This window comes from Onychomys torridus, chromosome 3 (assembly GCF_903995425.1).
Source record: "Onychomys torridus chromosome 3, mOncTor1.1, whole genome shotgun sequence".
In the NCBI taxonomy this organism is placed as follows: Eukaryota; Metazoa; Chordata; class Mammalia; order Rodentia; family Cricetidae; genus Onychomys; species Onychomys torridus.
The window spans coordinates 1398765-1419901 of record NC_050445.1 but is presented as its reverse complement, the minus strand read 5'-3'; the positions used below and the strand labels follow the sequence as shown (position 1 = coordinate 1419901).

General features: G+C 52.2%; 1 protein-coding gene across 1 annotated transcript; it reads left to right on the top strand.

The window, feature by feature from the left end:
* Positions 1-3374: 3374 nt before the first annotated feature.
* Iqca1l (IQ motif containing with AAA domain 1 like) lies at positions 3375-19449 on the top strand. The gene is made up of 19 exons (XM_036180266.1): positions 3375-3385; positions 8003-8330; positions 9136-9255; positions 10053-10238; positions 10783-10854; positions 12154-12359; positions 12831-12915; positions 13476-13598; positions 13736-13811; positions 14084-14190; positions 14901-14984; positions 15073-15131; positions 16273-16355; positions 16480-16587; positions 17159-17358; positions 17657-17743; positions 17999-18176; positions 18510-18748; positions 19236-19449. Exons 1-19 carry the CDS (start codon positions 3375-3377, stop codon positions 19341-19343), a joined length of 2460 nt encoding a protein of 819 aa, XP_036036159.1. The 3' UTR covers positions 19344-19449.
* The last annotated feature ends 1688 nt before the right edge of the window (positions 19450-21137 follow it).

Below are 21137 nucleotides of genomic sequence, written 5' to 3'. Positions count from 1 at the left end.
GTTCGGTGGAATGGGAGAGATGCAGAGTCTGGGGTCTGCAGTTCCGAGTGCTTTATCTTCTCCACACCACCCTTTATTAGCTGTGCCAGCTTACATTTAGCCAGGGTTCTTTGCAGTCCAGCTAGTCCTTTGGAACCTTGAGGCTTCATGTCAGCAGGCACTATCATATCCACCCCTCACCTGAGGGTGCTTGTCACTCGCCTCTGAAACCTCAGCGTCCATCTTTGCTGGAAAGCACACCAGCCATTTTTAACTGTGTTAACAGCACATCTAAGAGCTTACAATCGAGTGGGAAAGCCAGTAAGACAGAAAGGCTATAGATCTTTAAATACTAAATTGTTTTTGTTTTGTTTTGTTTTTTGAGACAGGGTCAGAAGTACTCAAAAGGGAAAGGCAGACTTGGTCCTGTTCCTTAAAAACGTGATAAAGGTCTGTCCTCCCCAGAAGGTGAGGTCCCAGAGCTGCTTAGCAGAGGAACCAAGTCTTTCCACTGAGAGCTGAGACTGGCAGGTCTCTGCTCCACCATAGCCCCAGAGGATTTGTTCTGCTGGCTGGGCCAGGAGCAAAGCGGTCTGAGTCAGCCTGCCCTGAGTCCAGCAGAGTCGTCACTTGTCACCAAATCAACTACCTGTTACTAGGAACTCAAACCAGGTGCGGCACAGGCCTGGAATCCCAACACTAGGGAGTTTGAGGCCAGCCTGGGTTCCTGACCCTCCATTACCACCACCACAAAAACAAAAAACAAACCAGTGGGCCCCTGGAGCTCAGGGTTGAAAGGACTTGGCATCTGAAGGAAGGGAAGTGTATTCAACCTCATAATCCAGTCAGTGCATTTGTCTCCTACACCTACTCGGCAGGAGAAAACCAATTTGACCATTTTAAGAATGCCTAGAAAGTCTGAAATTATCTAAGATTAGCTGTGCCTTGTTTGGGATTCAGCTGTGCCCTTGGCCTGGAAACCACAGCAGCTGCCATGTCACCAGGGTTTTCAAAATGGAGTACGGGTGGCAGGGCTGCGTGTTTTCACATGCAGGCAGGTGGTATCTCTGGCTGTGCCCACCCACCCCAACACATGCTGTTTCTGATTTGTGGGACCCTCCTTTCCCCAAAATTGGTATGTTTTGAGCTGTTCTGGGCTTCTGTTGTCACAATGTTCAAGAACCTGTGGCTTAGCTCAGATTTGGGATCAAAATCTGACAGAAGGAGCTGGGCAGTGGTGGCACGCGCCTTTAATCCCAGCACTCAGGAGGCAGAGGCAGGCGGATCTTTGTGAGTTCGAGGCCAGCCTAGTCTACAGAGCGAGTTCCAGGACAGGCTCCAAAGCTACACAGAGAAACCCTGTCTCGAAAAACAACAACAACAACAACAAAAAATCTGACAGAAGGTTGGGTCGGGTGTGGACTCTGGAGAGGGTGGCTGAAGGGTTAGGTCAGGTGTGGACTCGGGAGAGGGTGGTCCAGTGATGCAGTGACTGTCATACAGATATCCTTTCTGGATAGTACCTTGCTCACCAAACACCAGTTAAGTGAACAACCGCTTTGACTGACAGTCCCCTCTCTAAGAGTGTCACCTCCAGGAATAACTCACCTACTCAGGACTCTCAGTTGAAGAACAGCACTCTCATAGTACACAGCAACCCTTGGTGTGAATTGTCACTTAGCCAGATTATGGACAGCTGTGTACATGTGCTGATGACAACAGCAAGAGGCAGGTGCAGGGAAATGGTGCAGTTAGACCTGAGTACCCAGGGCTGGAGAGATGGCCCAGTGGTTTAGAGTGCTTGTTGCTCTTACAGGGAATCCATGTTCAGTTTCTAGTAAGTACTTGCCATGTTGGGTGGCTCACAACCATCTGTAGCTCCAGCTCCAGAGTCTCTGAGGACTGTATGCCTGTGCACATACAAACACAAAATAAAATCTAACAACAAAAAGCCGCATGGATCTCTAGCATCCACGTAAAAAGATGAGCACACCAGCACATCCCTGTAATCCCAGCACCGGGAAAGCAGAGTCAGGAGGATTCCTAGGGCTTGCTGGCCAGGAAGTCTAACTCAGTTGATAGGGCCCGAAATTCAATGAGAGATCCTGTCTCAAAAAAATAAGAGGGGAAACCTTGTAATCCATAATCCACTCAAATCAAAAAAACACCAAAAGAAATAGAAACAACATTTTTTTAAAAAAGGAAAAATAAACTCAAGTATTTCCACAAAAATGCATGAACAAAGCATGGCAGTGGTGGTGCACTCCTTTAATCCCAGCTCTGGGGAGGCAGAGGCAAGAGGATCTGAGTTGCAGGCCAGCCCAGTCTACAGAGAGTTCCTGGACAGCCAGGGCCACACAGAGAAACATGTCTTGAAACAAAACAACAACAACAAAGGAACCAAAACAAACAAAGTAAACCAGCCAGGCATGGTAGTGCATTATTGTAACCCAGAACAAAGGAGGCTGAGGCAGGAAGGTGTCAAGTTCAAAGCCAGCCCAAGCTACACAGTAAGAATCTGTCTCAAAGAACAAATTGCAAGAGCGTCAAGCAAGCACTGTTAACGTCTGCGCCATCTCTCCAGCCTGAGTACTCAGGTCTGCCTGCTCTGTCTCTCTGCCCCTGCTCAGTCCTGCTGTTTTCATCACAAATAATGAAATGCTGCTCACTGGCTTGCTCTCAGGTTCAAGTTCAGCTAGCTATCTTTCTACATCCCAGGCCCACCTACCTATAGATAGTACTGCCTATAATGGGCTGGATCCTCCTACATCAATAGCAATCAAGAGACTATCCCACACAAAGGAATGTATGCTGTATGAGTTCATTGGTGTGAAACTGTACATGCCAAACTGGACTGTGGAGGGAGAAGTGAAAATAGTTGCCTTAGATGGGGAGGGAAATTGGGACGAACATAAAGGAACATTCTAGGGTGATAAAATATTGTGACTGAGACATTGGGTGTATAAATAAATATATTTGTCAAAATTTAAATAAGGTGGAGAGATGACTTGGCAGTTAAGGGCACTTGCTACTTTTCAGGGGGCCTGGGTTCCATTCCCAGCATCCACATGGCAGTTCACAACTTCTCTAACTCTAGACCAAAGGAATTTGATGCCCTCTTCTGGCTTCCTTGGACACTGTACACAAGTATGCAGACATACTTTCCTGCAAAACACCCATACACATAAAAACAGAGGAAAATGTAGGTGGAAAATAATTGAGAAAATGTCGACCTCTGACCCACACACATTCACACACACACAAATGGGGGGAAAAGGCAAAATGCACGTGTAACTGCCCATATGTCGACTAAAGCCGCTGACCTACAAGGGGTAGATAGCATCAGCTTGTAGTGAGATAAACTTCACTTAAACTTTGTGTACAGGGCCAGCAAGATGGCTCAAGGGTAAAGGCACTGGCCTCCAGGCCTGATGACTAGAATCCACACAGTGGGAGAACTGACCGCAACAGCTGTGCTCACACCTTCACGTGCCTACCATGGTGCACGCGCGCGCACGCACTATAAGTAAAAAACAAAAGTGGATGTTGAACAATGAAAATATTTCTAAGAAATAAATTTTTAGTTTTGTCCTTACATGAATGTTAGAGTAAACTTGCAAAAAAAAAAAAAATTAAATCAGATGCCCATAGCTGTCACTAAGCCATGTAATCATATGGACCACTGTCACTATACATTTGGTCTACTGCCAAAAACATGATGGTAGGGAAGAGCGTGGAGCAGAAACCACCGAGGAATGTTGCTTGTGTTCAGGGTCAAGTTCAGCTCCTTTCTTACACAGCCCATGCCCATTGGCCTAGAGATAGTACTGCCTGTAGTGGGCTGGGCCCTCCTATAATCATTAGCAATCAAGAAAATATCCCACTGGGCAGTGGTGGCGCACGCCTTTAATCCCAGCACCCAGGAGGCAGAGCCAGGTGGATCTCTATAAGTTCGAGGCCAGCCTGGTCTACAGAGTGAGTTCCAGGACAGGCTCCAAAGCTACACAGAGAAACCCTGTCTTGAAAAACAAACAAATAAAAAAGGCCAGTGTTAGGGCTGGAGAGATGGTTCAGAGGTTAAGAGCACTGACTGTTCTACCAGAGGTCCTGAGTTCAACTCCCAGCACCCACATGGTGGCTCACAACCATCTATAATATAATGAGATCCGGTGCCCTCTTCTGGCCTTCAGGCATACATGAAGACAGAATACCATATAGATAATAATTAAAAGAAAAGAAAATATACCACAGACAAGAAAGAGGACAAGCCATTGATGGAGGCAGTTCTTCAGTTGAGGGTCCCTCTTGAGGTATGTCAAGCTGACAACCAAGGTTAGCCATCACAGCTCCATTTTGAGTGATACACCTTTTGAGTGGCTGGCTGGCAAGGCAGAACCACTCAGACTTCCTGGAAAGTGCAGACAGCTGTGAGTCTGCTGTTGCTTGGAGAGCTTGCCAAGCATGTTGTGTCAGAGCACCAAGAGCAGCACCTAGCACACCAGCCCAAGTGACATATGTTCCCGTGCAGTGGCGATTTGAAAAAGGGATGTGTTAAACCAGAGTGTTGTCTCGGGCAACAGTGTACTCAGTGTTTGGAGCTGCCGCAGGTGGAATCTCAACACACTTTATAAAAACTGCTGTCTGGAGACATGCCGTAGGTGACAGGTGACAGTGCTTTGTAAATAAATGACTGTTTCAACACAGTGAGCTGAAGTAGGGCCAGGGCCAGAACCAGAGGACGGCTTTTATGCTGTTTCCATTTCTGGGCCCACAATCCCTAGGATGCATTACCCTAAGACGATGGATTTGGGTCGACTTTCATCCATGTCATTGTACTCTACGTAACAGCCAGTGTGCTGGGAGACTGCAGATTTGTTTGTTTGTTTGTTTGTTGTGGGGGTGATTGGACTCAGAGCCTTATATAACTCTTGCCATGTTTTGTTTTGTTTGAGACATGGTTTCTTTGTGACATAATCTTCAAGACAGAGTTTGTCTGTGTAGCCCTGGATGCCCTGGAACTTGTTCTGCAGACCAGGTGGTGGTGGCGCACACCTTTAATCCCAGCACTCAGGAGGCAGAGCCAGGAGGATCTCTGTGAGTTCGAGGCCAGCCTGGGCTACAGAGTGAGTTCCAGGGGTGCAAAGCTACACAGAGAAACCCTGTGCATCTCCCTAAGACTGAGATTACAGGTGTGCACCACTGAGCTGTTTGTTCAGTACAGGGCTTTGTGCATGCTAGGCAAGAGATCTACCCACTGGGCTACAGCCCCAGGCTGCAAATCTACTCTTCAAGATATGAAAACAGCACTCAAGAGGCAAAGGTGGGATTGACTCAAATTCAAGACTAGCCTGAGTTACAAAGTATGTAACTCGACTTCAAAAAGAAATAACATGCAAATAACAACATTTCATATATGTAAAGTATAGGTTAGGCCAATTTCTAAATAACCTGCTATCCTAAATAACTTAAAAAGCACTATTTTATTTATTTAGGTTATTTTTGGAGATAAAGTCTCACTAAGGAGTCTTAACTAGCCTGGAACTCACTATGTAGATCAGGCTGGCCTTGAACTCACAGATCCACCCGCCTCTGCCTCCTGAGTGCTCGGATTTTAGAGGCATGCACCACCGTGCCCACCTTGTTGGATTTTTAACTTTCCTTTATTCTTTTCAATTTATTTATTTGTATTTTGTGTACATCGGTGTTTTGTCCACATGTCTGTGTGAGGGTATCAGATTCTCTGGAATAGGAGTCACAGACAGTTGTGAGCTGACATGTGGATGCTGGGAATTGAACCCAGGTCCTCTGGAGGAACAGCCAGCACTCTTAACCCCTGAGCCATCTCTCCAGCCCTCCTCTATTATTTTCTAATAATTTCTCCCCTCTCAACTTAAGATGTTTGTGAGATTCCTAAATTTTCTCCTTTGTGTTTTGAGACATTTGAAAACTGTTCACACACAAAAAACTGCAGTTATGGTCTCCACTAGCCTGCCCTCGGCCTGGACCCCCACCTACCACGTACATGCAGAGACCCAGGATGTCCGGCCTGAGCCTCACCTCTGCTTCTCCTCACCGCTTGGTTTGACGCTTTGATGCTGAAGGAGTGATTCCTGCATTAACAGCAGCAGGTCCTCTGGGAGACCCAGGAGTGAGGAGCACACCTCGGCCCTGAGGGGGCTCACCATCTAAACAACAGCCTCCAGTTGTCTACAGCAAGTGTGAGGGTGCCTCCTCTGCCCCCGCGTCCCTTGCCACCTCCTCCTCCTCCTTGGCCCTTCCTCCTTTCCTTCCTTCCTCTCTTCCTCCTTCCTTCTTTCTTCCTCTCTTCCTGCCTTCCTTCTTGCCCCTGCTTAACACTGAGCCAAAAAAGTGCCCCCCCTCACCGCCACTCCCTGACCAAAATCAGGGAAAGGGAGAGTTCACGGCTTTCTGACCACAATCCAGTGCCTTTCCCTGCTCCCACCACACAGACTTCTCAGGGAGGTCATACACAAGAGTAGAGGCCAGGCTGAGGAGGCGGCTCAGGGGTGGCATGTGTGCCTGTCATACACCAGGCCCTCCTTCTCTTCCCAGTATTCCCCACACACAAGGATTAAAAGCACAGGAGAAGGGGACAGTCACAGTGTATGTGGTGGTTGAATGAGATGTCTCTTAGTGTGCCACATTTGAATATTTTGTCTTTAGATGGTGACGCTGTTGGGGGAGGCTCAGGAAGTTTGGCCTTGCTATAAGAAGCATGTCACGGGAGTGGGTTTTGAGAGCGTAAGCCTCGCCCTGCTTGCAGTGTTCTCTCTGCTTTGTGAGGGTGAAGATGTGAGCTGCTCCGGCCACCATGCCTGCCTGCAGTCTCCGACCTGTCATTATGGACTCTAGCTCTCTGGAACCATAAGCCAAAATCTTCTCGAAGTTGCTTTGGTCATGGTGTTTTTACCACAATAGGAAAGTAACTAAAAGAGTGTACAATTGCACACTTGCTACTCAGGAGACTGAGAAGGGGAAATGGGTTGAAACCATAATAAAACTCCACCCGAAGTACTCTGGATGAGAAGTTCCAGTTGGAATGACGCCCGTGGAACATGTGCTTCACCTGCCTGCCCCCTCCAACTCACAGGTGGCATCAAATAGAGACTGTTACTTTATTGGTAGGCACACGAAAAGGGTCAGTTGTCCCACATTCTGCCTTGACGTTTCTACAGCCATTGCCCAAGGACTTTTCGGTGTGCAGCCTCGGGGATGTATTCCTAGATAAGTTTCCCCAGCCCTGCACTCCCCAGCCCCACCCCTCAGCTTTAGAACATAGGTACAATGGGTCAGAATTCTTCAAGCCAGACTGTTCTGCCCCTGGATAGCTGCTACAGTCCCACCAACTCACAAAGGGCATTGAGGGGTGAAGACACCATGTCTGAGAGGTGAGTTGAGGGCTAGAGAGGGCAAAGAGCAAAGACCTCACTGGACCCGAGAGGCCCAGGCAGAGAGGGGAGCTGAGTGCTGGCAGGCCCTGGGTGGATTTGGGCATTCCCATGGTCCCTGGTTGCACCTGCCTGCGGCTAGTTTTCAGTCTGCAGACTTCCCCTGAACAATGCAGTCCAGCCCCAGGTCTCTGTGGAATGGATGCATCTCTCTCCTCATTCCTCACCCACAACTCCAGACTTTCACTGCATGGTGGATGGGGCAGTGCTCTTCCTTACAAAGGACCCCATGCTTCTAGATTCCCCTCTTCCCGGGAACACCAGGCCCAGGCTGTTGACTTCCCAGACTCTGAAGCCTGGGACAGGTCTTCACTCTCCTTGCTGATCCATCAAAACCTGAAATCCTTTATCCCAGCCCTCCAAGCCAGGCCTGTGCCCACTCATTCCCCAGCGGCCCCTTACTTCATTGAAGTCCACTCTGACACCATGAAGAGCATCAGTCCCTCTGGAACCCCAAGTTCACAGTCCCACAGTTCATAGGCAGCAACTCTCTCCCCCATGCCCAGCTCCCTCTGTGGTGCTGTTGAGGCACACAGCTAGTACACTCTCTCTAGAGCTTACCAACGCCTCTGGGAGGCCTCCCATGTGACTCTGGAAGAGGTGCTGGAGAAAGAGCCATCTCTGCTGGAACCCGTGCCCAGCCAGGAGCGGCAGAACTTCCAGTACCGGCTTTCGGTGCACTACTTGTATTACCTGGGGCTGCTGCGCCGCTTCGACATGGCCTACGACCAGATGGTACAGCCACAGAAGCGCCGGCTGCTGCGTCGCCTGTTAGACGGTGTGGCAGGCCGCGTGCTGGAGCTCAAGGATGAGCTGGTGCGTGTTGACCTGTGTGAGACCCACTGCCTGGACCGAGTGTTGCAGGATCTCAAGCTGACCCCAGTGCGTAAGCAGCCACCTGAGTGGGGCTGGGGTTTGGAGGATTGGGCCTGTACAGAGTCATAAGTTGGGACTGGGCAGGCCTTGACCTGAGGCAGTTCTGTTAGGGAGCAGGGTGATGAGGGGTGAGGTTTAGATTCCCAGGAACTGGGGGGCTTTTGAAGAGTTGGCCTCATATTGCGTCTGAGAAGACCTGGGAACCTCAGGGGATAGATTAGGAGGGTCTTATGGAGGCTTGCTGCTCAAAGTATGGTCCCTGGTCATCACCTAGGAGCTTGTTGGAAACGCAGAGTATATCTCAGCCCCGCTAATCTGCCCTTGTTTCTTGAAACATCCCAGGAGACCTGTGAGCACAGCCAAGTTCTAGAGGTTTCAGAGCACAGCGCTGGACACTCTCCAGTCCTGTCCCATCAAGGCCAGGATTCAGTCCTTGCTCATAGTCAAAGAATCTCAAGATTTTCCCACCTAGCTCCCAGTAGACTTGGGGGTGGGGTGGGAGAGAGGGGTCCCCAAGATCCCATGTTCTTATGTAGGAGTCAAGATGAGAAAGGCACTATCAAATCTTTCCTATAGATCCCGAGGCATGGCTGGTTTTGGTACCCCCAGAATTCCTCTCAGTCAGGTGTGGGGCAGGATAAGAAAGGGGTGACTCCGGTCATAAACCAGAGTCTGTAAGTTTCCCATGCCAGGTCTCTAGGTGGGAGGGAAACAGTGTCAAGGAATACGGGCATGGCTGGAGACCCAGCAGCTGGCCAGAGGGCCTAGGTTTCTAATTCCTGACCCTCCTTCTCCCCATATTGTGCTAAAGGCAGACCTGGAGGTCCCCATCCCCAAATATTTTCAGCTGGAGCAGTCCAGCACCATGAAGGCACGACAGCAGATGCTGGCCCAGATCCTGAGCAGACTGGAGCCACTGATTGCTCAAGAGGTAATGTTGCCAGAGTCCCTTAGACCAGCACCTGAGTCCTGGAAGCCTTAACAAAGTCGGTAGGCTCAGCTTTGTGCTCTCAGCTGGCTAATTAGACAAGTTTATAGTGAAGAGCAGTAAAAGATGTATTTAGTGTGGCCACCTTGGGAAGAGGCGCAAAGAAGTGATTCCAAGTTCATCTTCAGGTCATAACATGAGGTTCAGGTCTATATAGAGGGCCAGATATGCATCACTAAGTAGTCGCCTCAAAGTCCCACCCAGCACTGCTATCTGGGCTCCAGTTTTTCCTGCGAGGTGGGCTAACAATTGTCACAACTCTCAAGTGTTTCTTTCTGGAAAACAAGCTCACCCTCTGGCTGGCAGCAGGCTTCCAGCACTTTCCTCCTACCCCCCCCTCCCCCCGTGATCTTCCTCGGGGAGGAAATTCCAATTCCTTGGGGTTCATTGTCTCAATCACCTGACAGCCAAAGAGAGGGGCACAGGGGCCTCTTCTGAACATCTTCATCCCTGCCAGGATGTTTACTGTAAGTGAGGGGCACCCTTCAAGAGTCCTCCTACACCTCTTTCCCCAGGACAGACAGGTCTTGCCATATCCTAGTCCCACTTCAGAGTGCTCCTTGGCAATCCCCAGCCTCCTCCAAGGCTGCTCCCTGGCACCCTCCAGCACCTTGCAGCACAGATCTCCAGCACTTGGGACTGTGACCCCAGCACAGCCTCGGTGACCGATCTCTCAGCTGCCCACCCTGGGTACAAGCGCCCCTCACGTCTTCCTGTTCTTTTGTCACTGTTATGGCCAGAGTTTTCGAGGAATGGGCCGGACTGAGGCCCTGATTCTAGTGCAAAGTGCTGAGCGGGCCAGGCAGGGCCGACTGCGAGCCACCTTCATGCGAGAGATTCGGAAAGAGGAGGAACGGGATAAGAGGATTCGGGAGAATGAGAGACAGAAATTCAGTCAGGACCAGGGAGCCATTGTCATACAGAAGGTAACCCTGGCTGGCAGAAAGAGGACCAGGGTCACTCCTCTCTCCCAGTAAGAGCTGGCTGAGCTCAGTAGGTAATCCCAGGAATGAAGGAAGGTGTCTCAAGCCTGTGGTCCACAACTTGATGCCAAACCCGGGACCTTAATCTATCAATAAGGCCAAGCACAGAGGTGTCTTGGGATGAATATGTCCGGCACCTCGAAAGCACACTGGTCCACTCTGTACCTAGGTCCTAGAGAGGTTCTCTCTCATCTCTAGCCCAGTTCCCTTAGGTGAAAACTGCTGGGAGGGCCTGGGGAGGTTAAGAGCACCGGCAGTTCTTGCAAAGGACCTGAGTTTGGTTCTCAGTACCCACCTGGTAGCTCACCATCACCTCTAACTCCAGTTCTAGGGCATCCACCACCCTCCTTTCTCCAGTCCCACCCTAACCTCCTGGGCCAAGACTTTAGGAGACATCAGTCAGCAAGAGGCACCCCTGCTGCTCCCCGCTAGGCCTGAGGTCACATGGCCTGGAGAGCATCTGGGTGACATGTGTCCCCAACCCCAGGTGTGGAAAGGTTACCTGCAGAGGAAACGCATTAAGCAGGATCGGCGTATGGAGATGGAGTTCATTGGCATGGTGAGCCCTCCCTGGCCCACACAGGGCTCTTCCTTCCCCATCTCCATCCTATGCACCCCTGTCCCAGGGTCCACTGAGGCAGGGCAGTAGACCCTGGGGGAGAAAGAAGCATAAGGACAGGGAACTCACCGTCCTGTCCACTCGGCCCCCTTCTAGAGCATCCCATAGGATCTCAAATGTGGGGGTGGGAGCAGAAAAACGATGGCACAGAGCATCCTGGACCTTGCATCCCTGACCGAGCTAGGAGGAGAGGCTGCAGGGATGGGTCCAGCAGGAGCACCCCATGGTATCCCTCAGGTCTCTTCTAGTCTCAGGGAACCACTGGACGCCATGTTGGGGTAGGAATACACCCCTAAACTGGACTTGTGAGGTCACAGGCCCCCCACTTGCTCTGGGAGCCCAGATGAGCTTCTCTGCTCAACTGAGTGATTGCACATGGGGACAGGTCCTGGAAGGGGCTGAGACCCTTGTATGGTCCACGTGCGCATGTGTGTGTCCAGTTGGAGTGAGCAGCCCCGTTCTCTTAAAGTGTCCTCTGCTCTCAGACCCTTCCCTCATCCAGCCAATCTCTGTTGAAGGCCTTGACTGGGCGAGAGTCACACTCTGGGGAGAGGAGCTTTGCCCTGGATAGATCCTGTGGAGACCTGGCTGGCAGAGGGGTTGGGGGCGAGGCCAGAGGGACTAGAAGGTTGCAGGCTGGAAGACTACTAGGGGGCTGCTGTGTATGAGTAGAGGTCGAAGACTCGCAAGGAGGCTGCAGAATGGGACCCCCCAGGAGGGAGAGCAGGGGTGGGGGTAACAGTAGTGGGTGAGGAATGAGCATGGCCGCCCGGGCCCATCAACAGTGTGAGCTCAGCGTTTTCAGTAATTGTCTCTGCGCAGAGTGATATTTAAAATACATTTGGGAGCCAATGAGGCGGGAAAGTGGCTGGGAGAGCGGCTGCCAACTCGGCCGCCGGGCGGGGCATGCGTGGGGGCTGGGGCCCCGGGCTCACGGGGGAGGGTTGCTGGGTGGGGGGCAGCCCGGATGCATCTAGCAAACTCATTACCAGGGTAATTTACACAGACAAATTTCGGCTCCAAACACAATTTCTCCTGATGCAGGCATACCCGTTGTTCCGTGAGGGCATGTGCGCTAGAGTTGGGCGAATGTGTGGGGTGTGTTGGGGGCTGAGTGAGGGCAGGTGTGTGTGTGTGTGTGTGTGTGTGTGTGTGTGTGTGTGTGTGTGTCTAAACATGGGGGGCTGGGCTACCCCATGTAAAACCCTGAGCCCCCTGCCCTCTCTCCGCTTCCCCTAGCTCCCCTCGCCCGACCAGACAGGGCGCTTGAGCATCCTTAACCAGGCCTTCCTGGGGGATGAGTCCCGGAGGATCCGGCAGGTAGAAAAGGAAGAGGAATTCCGGGATGCCATAGGGAAGACCCACGATTCTCTCACAGAAACTGAGGGGCCTGACATGAAGGAGAAGATGAAGGATCAAATCCGACAGTGGTTTATTGAGTGCCAGTCAGTGTCCACAGCGGCAGCTGACCCAACCTGCTGTACCTCATCCCTCCTCACTCCTTTGTCCCTAGAGCAGCTCCCCCTCCTTATGCCCCAACCTGTTAAGGTGGTCCCCCTTTGCATCCACCCTCACTGCTTCCTAACACGCTTGGTCTAGCCCCTGAGCCCCACGATAAGGACCATCTCCACACCTGCCTTCCCATTTCCCTGAGAGAAGAGAAGTTACCAGGACAGAATAGGGAGAGGACCCTACAGCAGTCAGCCCTTTCCAGTCTAAACCGCCTAAGCTTTCTACATCCCCAATCTCTTTCCCTTTATCCATTTCTCCTTCCTCCCATCTAGTCAACCATTCCCTCTGTGCACCTATTCATTTATCCATCAGTCTATTCAGTTACTCCTCTGCCCATCCATCCCTCCACCCACCCGTCTATCTATCCACTCATCTATCTCTCTAACTACACTGTACCCACTCAGTGCCCTTACTGGTCGGTTCCCTGATTATCCAGACGAGGCTTCGGGTGGATCCTACCTGATCTTTGCAGACAAGACTCCAGAGCAGGTACTCTTGAGATGGGGACAGGATTAAAGACAACAGTGAATGTGAGCTGAGGATGTGGCAGTGGATGGGGAAGGGTCAGCCTTATCCGAGATAGCTGTGGCCAGAGCTAAAGAGACTGCATGGGACTAAAGGCAGCCACGGCCCTGAAGAGGGAGGTCTGGTGAGACCACTGGGGCTCCAAAGTCCCATGGTCCTGGAGAGGGCAGCAGCTGCAATGAGAATAGTCCTTCTCAGCATCTTCTTCTTGTTTGACACCCCCTGCCAGTGCCATCTCTGCACACTCAGCTGTTTCTACCTTGGCAGTTTCCCCAGGCTGTGAGGATCCAGGTCTGCCTGTGCCAGGCTTTGGGTTCTTCCTATTTTGTTTGTTTGTTTGTTTGTTTGTTTGTTTGAGACAGGGTTTCACTGTATAGACCAGGCTGGCCTCGAACTCAGAGATCCACCTGCCTCTGCCTCTTGAGTGCTGGGATTAAAGGCGTGTGCCACCACCGCCCGGCTGGGTTCTCCCACTTCTGTGGAGTCCTCTCAGGCTCCTGAACACCATTTGTTGTTGTATCCAGGTGAGAATAGAACTGGAGATGCAGGCCCAGGAGAACAAGAAGAAGGAACAAGAGAAGACTAAGGACAAAGAGAAGGAAAAAAAAGAGAAGAAAAAGAAAACCAAGGAAGAAAAGGCCAGGAAGGTTAGCCCTGCAGAGGAGCTGGTGGGCTGGGAGGGAAAGCCTGAGGCATCACTATAGACTGCTCCCAGGAAGGATCTCCCCCAGCTGCCTGTAGGCACAGGTCAGGAGGCGAGGTCGGTCTCATGTTTCCATGCTAGGAACCAGATGTGACATTCAAAGTGTTGCCATCCAAATTCATCCCTGTGATTAATGCTGGCCACGAGGAATACACAAGTAAGAAGGGGGTGGGCTGGGGGTGTGTGGAGCCTGGGGATGGAGTGTCTCAGGCTCTGGGTCATGGAGAAAGTAGGCATCTGCCATAGGCGTGACACTGGGGGATGAAAGGCAAGATGTTAAAGGAGGGTATGATGGTTGCCTGGGTGGGGATGTTACTGATTTTCTTCTGAATTCTGGAGTCCAGCAGTTAAGCCTAGGGCAGCCAACAAGAATAGGAGACTAGCTGTGCCGACTCCCCTCCCCCACCGCCTTTTAAAAACTGTGGTCAGGTTTGTGGAAGAACCGCTATGACAACAAACACCCCAGCCAGCACTTTGACTCTGAGACCCTCCGGGAAGAAAAAAGGAAGGAAGTGGAGCTGGAGATCCGGGCACAGGTATGCACACAGCCTGAGGATTCCCTCAGCTGCTACCTTCTGTCCACCTCTGGACTGTCTAGCCACTTCAGACCCCTCCCCAACCATGCCCTCCAGTTCCCCACCCTGGGCATCTAGCCAATCCTCTGTGAACCTCTGTTCTCTGTACACAGGCCAGGTTCTACCTGCTGTCCCATCACCCACACTGTCCCTGGCTTCCCCAGGGCCCCCTTTCCCCTCAGGGACCAGTAAAGATGTGAGGGCAGGAGGAGGGTCCCAGAACCATGGTCAGTTTGGGCATGGTGCTGAGCATGCCCCACCCCCAAACCTCGGGACTGCACCACCAGGGCTATCTGGTGGGAGGGATACATCATCCTTCAGTCCCATCTTTGGTAGGGTCCTGGCTTCCAGCAGCCCACATAAAACCCACAGCTGTTTAGGTTACAGAGATTTGTAAAGGGTGGATTTCTGGCTCCAACTCTGTTTTGTGGACTCCATCCCATGTTAATGGCTGGCGAGGGTGGCTTCCCACGTCATGGAGAACAAGATGCGGGTTCCGATCTGGTGTGGACAGGAGCAACGGAGGGCAGGAGGGCTGCTCACTCTGTAGTGGGAAAGCCTTGGCGGCTGCCGACTCCTTTCCCCCCCACCTTGACTTTCTCCTGAGGCTCCTCTTCCTCCCCTCCCACTTCTCACCCGTCTGCCCACTGCACACCCTGCCACGTCCCCAGGTGGACGAGCTGATGCGACAGGAACTGAAGAATTTGCGTCTGGCCGTGGACAAGGAGGAGGGCAGGCCACTGAAAGCTCCAAAAGCAGATAAGGGTCCAGGGCTGGGGAGGGGAGGGGAGGGGGGTGAGTAGGCAATAAAAAGCAGTTACCGGTATATTCATTGCCCACCAGAAAAAAGCTGGGAAGAAAAGTGGGAAGAAGAGGAAGGAGAAAGATCTAACCCCAGACAGGTAGTAGATCCTGCTGCACATGCCTTGCACTGTGTTGGGGAGGGGGTCCAGGACAGAAAGCCTGATTTCTGGGCTTGGTTCTGTTGCTGTGTAACATTAGAGAAGTTGCTTCACCTCACTGAACCCCTAACCTTGTCCACCAAGTGCCTTTAAAAATGAAAACACCGCCGGGTGGTGGTGGCACACGCCTTTAATCCCAGCACTCAGGAGGCAGAGCCAGGCGGATCTCTGTGAGTTTGAGACCAGCCTGGTCTACAGAGTGAGTTCCAAGACAGCCAGGGCTACACAGGGAAACTCTGTCTTGAAAAACAAAACAAAAACAACAAAAAAGTCAGACGTGGTGGTTGTTGCCTGCTTTTGAATCGGGATGAGGTGTGGGGGCGGGAGGGGGGGGAGACAAGTGGATCCCTGAAGCTATTGCCTAGCTAGTCAAGCAAAATTGATAGGCTCTCAGTTCAGTGAGAGACCCTGTCTTAAAGAGTAAAGGTAGGATCGAACAATCCAGGAAAGGCAACCTGGTGTTGACTTCTGACTTCAGCATGCATGTGCACACACATGCTTGTGTGCACACACCCACACTTACACATTTGCATGCCAAATATACATCGCACGCACACATACCGACAAAGCAGAACAGCACACATGGGCTTTATAATCATCATACATGTTATCCCTTTGATTGGCTCTCTCCTTTCCATCTGTGCCCGTGTTAACCACCCTGGGGTACTGAAGGACCTGCCCAAAGCCTTCTACCCACTAATGCCAGGTGCCTGAACACCACAACTCACAAGGACATTCTCACCCTACACTTGGCGTGGGAAGAGGGAAAGAGGGTTGCATTGAACCCACATTTCAAATGGTGGACATGAAAGGCTGGTGGACATTTGTCACAGGGGGTGTTGGCTCCTGCCATGTTCCATAGGGCACCCACTGTGGAGTACCTGTCCCCTGACAATGTGGCCCAGACCCCATCTTCTGATTCTGGCTGTCCAGAAGCTCTGTTGTCATTTCTATTATAGAATGTTACCAGGGGACCCCTTGTCCCCTCTTCTTGTGCCAAGACCCCTCCCCCCACCTCCACCTTCCTTTCCCTTGTCCTCTCTCACTGTCTTCGAGGTCCTCCTGCACCTCTCTCCCCCAGGACTGTGGACTCGCTGTTTGAAGAGCTTGTTGTCATCGGCCTTATAAAGAAGAGTATGCTGGTGACACTGAATGACTACATTGGTGAGGCCCCTCCCATGGAGGCCTCTGACCCTTGCCCCCTCCTGATGCCACTCCTCCAGCAGATCTCTCCTCCAGACACCCACAGGAGTGCCATTCATCAGGTGGTCCCTCCCTCTCCCCACAGGTGACTGCCTCTATCTTGGGTCCACACTAACAATGGCAAACAAGATGCCCATGCCTTCCCTGTTTGATATACGACAGAACATGGCCTTGTATGGGGTTCTTCGGCTGGGTGAGAACCCCAGGGGAGTGAAAAACCGGGGCTGGGTAGGACCAGGAAAGCATGGCTGAGCAGGGTATGCAAGCTTGATTCTCCCTAACCTTAGTGGGTATAGGACTCCTGACAGCCCCAGATCCTTCTGCAGTTACACTCAGGTTGGGCCACCCCAGAGATCAAGTGCATCCATGACTTGCTCAGTCCCAAGTGACACCCTGTAGTCAGTCTCGTTTTTTCAGAAGAGCATCCCTGAGAGCTTGTTAAATGCCAGAGACCAGGAGCTTTCCAAACCAGTGTGTCATGGGCCTTTCAACGCCACCCACCATAATCCAGGGGTGAAAATATATGGTCTGGAAAATAGCAACGGTCCCTCCTGGCCTCACACTCAGTTCCCCACTGTGGGGTTGCTCAGCAGGCTGCTGCTGCAGACTGGGGAAACTGCTCAAGTGTTGGGGGAGAGAGCTCAGCGCACACCTGCACCTCACACCCTCAGCCCCAGGCCTTGGCAAAACTTTCAAGGGTCTTCTGCAGCCTACTGCCCAGTTTTGGTCCATGGCCTGCCCCAGCCCTCTCTACTTCCTCCCAGGCTCTCATGACATACATTCCATGGCTCCCCATGTCCGCTCCATCCTCCTGGTGGGACCCTCTGGCATGGGGAAGAAGATGTTGGTCCATGCCGTATGCACAGAAACCGGTGCCAACCTGTTTGACCTGTCACCTGGCAACGTGATGGGCAAATACCCTGGAAAGAATGGTGCACAGCTTCTGGTGCACACTGTCTTTAAGGTCTGCAGCCTTGTGGAGCAAGGGGTGATTTCTCTGGGTGGAAAGAACCACAGGGTGGGTTTTCTGAGCACTTTAGGGATGACCTATGTAGTGCTGAGATACAGGGGCCTGAGCTGATGTCTTCCCAGCAACCCCTGTGGAAGCCTGGGTTCCCCTGCAGTCCTTATGCCGGGGAATGTGGGAGGAGAAGAAGGCAGAGGAGAGCAAATGGGAGCTAGGGATTGCAAGGTCAGCTGCTGGGGCCTGACCCTTGCCCAGGGATGCCTGACACCTGGTTTCTACGCTCCAACCTCTCCAGGTGGCCCGGGTCTACCAGCCCTCTGTCATCTGGATTGGAAATACTGAGAAAACCTTCTATAAGAAGATCCCAAAGGAAGAAAGGAGGGTGAGGAGTGTGGGCAGGAAGGCTGTGAGGGACAACCAGAGCCTGGGGGGGGGGGGGGCTGGAAATCCTGCTCCAGTCACTGAAAACGAAACTGACACCTTGCTCGAGTTCTCCATTCTTGTCATGCCTGCTTTCGAAGGCCCGTGACACTCAGAACTGATGGGAAGCACGGCCTAGGCCGTGTGCTCTGAGAACAGGGCTCTCACAGGCCCAGGCACCATGTCTCAACCCTACAACCTTCTCTCCTTGGAGCAGCTGGACCCAAAGAGAATAAAGAAAGACCTCATGAAGGCCACCAGACTGCTGAGTCCTGGTGACCGTGTGATGCTGATTGGCACTACTGACCGTCCACAGCTAGCGGAGTTGAAGGGGCTGTGCCGATTCTATGAACGCATCCTCTTCATACCTCGGCCCGATTATGCTTCTCGTTATGGTGAGGCCAGGAGTGGAACCCAGGGACTCCGACCCTTCTGAGCCCCTGCCCTCTCCCCATCCCCCACTGCTGCTTTGAGCCTCAGCTCTAGTACCCAATGACAGGTCTGGAAAGACCACATACTAGCAGCCAGGCTCATTGGCTCCTGACCTCAGTGTCATGGACACTGGGTATGTAACTAGAACATCATCCCTACCTGTCCAGGTCCCACACCTTCCTGGAGAGACACGCTGCTCTCCGGGGCTCAGAGCTGCTTAGACACAGCCAGAGCTGTGGGCTTGGCTTTTCTGTTGCTCTCTGACCTTTACACCCCGACCTCTCCTCTGCCGGCAGTGCTCTGGAAGCGCATGATAGAGAACCGGGGAACACAGCTGACCCAGAGTCTGGACGTTAGTGCCCTGGCTCGGGTATCTGACGGCTATACCCCTGGTCACATTCTACAAGTCATCCAGTCAGTGCTGACTGAGCGGCGGCTCCTTCAACTGTCCAAGAAGCCGCTGGTTGCCTCCGAGTTTGTGAGCCACCTGGCGAGGCTGGATCCAGTATACAGGGAAGAGGAGGAATCCCTAAAGGTGAAAGTGCCAGGGCAGGGTCAGGGGGCTCAGTAGTGCCAGCCTGGAGTCAGCCCTCTGCATGTCCGGGGTTCCTCCTTTTGTGGCCCTGTTACCAGGGGATGGTCAGGGTAAATGAACTTAGGCTTCTTCGGGGAAAGGGATTAGTAACACCAGGGAAGGGACCAAGGTGTAGGAGCCTGAGCAAAGAAGCTGGAGAGTGTGCCACCTGGGCTGCTGGCTCTAGCTGTCACTGTTGATTTGATGACCATCCCTGGAGACAGGTTGACATAGGAGTCACAGAGGCCTGTGCGGGTGGAGGGACATGCACCTCTCTAGATGGCTGACACTGTGGCCTGAAGTACCTGCTGGGGACTAGGCGAAGCCCCTGCTGTGATGGGGCACCTGCCCACCCACCCCCAAACCTGGGGGATGATGGAAGACAATTGCCAGGGGAAAGGAGGGTTTGCACGCCGTGGACTCAGTCCCTGCTTCTCTGCCACCCCAGGAATGGTATTTCAAGACTCCACTGGGTAGAAAGAATGTGAAATTTAGCAAGGACCAACAGGAGGCTGAGGAGGCCAGACTGGCAAAGGAGAAGAAAAAGAGGAAGTGACGGTGGACCTGTGGGGCGGGCTGTGGTGAATGGGTGGGGCCACCAGGGCCAAGGGAGGGACAGACACATAAAGGCCCAGGTGGCTCCTGAGGGCTTTCTTCTCTTGGTCACCATCTTCATGGCTTCCTGTCCCTGGGCCCTGCCACCTTTCTTCACCTCTCCACCCTGGCTCATCTAGCCTCTGCTCTGGCTGCCCAAGCCCCTCCTACCACACCTGTGGCTTTACCTTGTCATTTCCTGTGCTGGCTCTCCACTTCACTTGCTCAGGTTACTTAAGAAGTGGGTGGTGGAGTTGGGGATTTAGCTCAGGGGTAGAGCGCTTGCCTAGCAAGCCCAAGACCCTGGGTTCGGTCCTCAGCTCCGGAATAAATAAATAAATAAATAAAAAATAAAGAAGTGGGTGGAGAGGGGAGAGCCAGGGAAGGACAGAGGTGAGAGGACCCAAAGGGAGAAGTACCAAGTCTAGAAGGGCTGTTAGCCCTGCTTACAGCCCACTGGCATTCACTCACCCTGGAACCTGTCTGAGCCTCAGTTTCCCTCTTTATAAAGTGAGGAGAGGTTGGACAGGACATCCTCTAAGGTTCTTCCTGATCTGGAACTCAGTTCTAGCCAAAGCATCTCCAGGGTGAGGGGGTGAAGGAAGTGAGGGTGCTTGGGTGGGAATGGAGGTGGGCCTGGAGGGGCCTATGGTGGACCATAGAGAGGGGTAGAGGCAATGCCCTTTGAGTGGTCCTCCCCTCCATGACGGTGAATGGTTAATACCGACTGTCACCTTGGCAGGCAGGATATAGAGTCACCTTGGACACAGATCTCTGGGCATATCTGGGAGGAAGTTTGTAGACTGGGTTGATTGAGCTGGGAAGACACACCCTGAATGTAGGTGGATCCATTTCATGGGTTGGGGTACCGACTGAACGCAAAAGAGAAGAGAAGCTGGGCACTAGCATTCCTCACTCTGTTCTTCCCGATTGTGGGAGCACTGTGACCAGCCGCCTCCCGTTTCTGCTGCCTACCTGCCCAACACCATGGACTGTATCCCCCTGAACTGTGAGCCAGAATAAATCCTGCCTCCCTTACGTCGTTGTCAAGTTTGTTTGCTGCTGTTGTGTGGGGTTGTGTGGGTGGTGATGGGTTTTCGTTTTTGTCATTGCAAGGAGAAAAGTAACTATTACAACCTCTTTCCTACAAAGACCCCTCCCACGGGGTAGGAAACTCAAGTGGTCAGCACTACCGTGTCAGCAAGGGCTAAAGAAAACACAGTTGCTTTCTCGGAAAGCAGACATGCCAACCTTGCACAGAGGGTATGAGAAAAGTCAGTCGGTGTCCAATGGTGCCCTGCCAGTGTGAGCCAGACCAGGTGAGAGCATAGAGCCCACGGCAGGCAGACTCCACAGAACCCAGCCCAAGGGCTTACCTCCACTTTTCCTTTCTCCATTCTTTCGCTTTTTTTTTTTTTTTTTTTTTTTTTTTTTTGGAGCTGAGGCTCAAACCCAGGTCCTTGCGCTTGCTAGGCAAGCGCTCTACCACTGAGCTAAATCCCCAACCCCCATTCTTTTGCTTTTTATTCCCGCCTTCCTCAACAAAAGCAGTCTATCTTCTGGGCTGAATGGTCAAGAGAGGTTTCCTGTATCACTTCCAGCTAAGCCTTCCGTACAATTAGGGAGGGGTAGAGATGCCACGTACGAGATGCTGGGGGTCATCCAGGGAGTGAACTGGCACCTGAGATGGGCAGGGGAAGCTGATGCCTGGGGTGTGTATGGGGGACTGGTACCTAGATGGGAAGCCAGAACTTGA

What these genes read in the sequence shown, in the direction of transcription:
- Iqca1l (XM_036180266.1), top strand. An exon ending in CGATTATGCTTCTCGTTATG is followed by an intron (nt 18,177 to 18,509) that starts GTGAGGCCAGGA and finishes CTCTGCCGGCAG; the next exon opens with TGCTCTGGAAGCGCATGATA. An exon ending in AAGAGGAGGAATCCCTAAAG is followed by an intron (nt 18,749 to 19,235) that starts GTGAAAGTGCCA and finishes CTGCCACCCCAG; the next exon opens with GAATGGTATTTCAAGACTCC.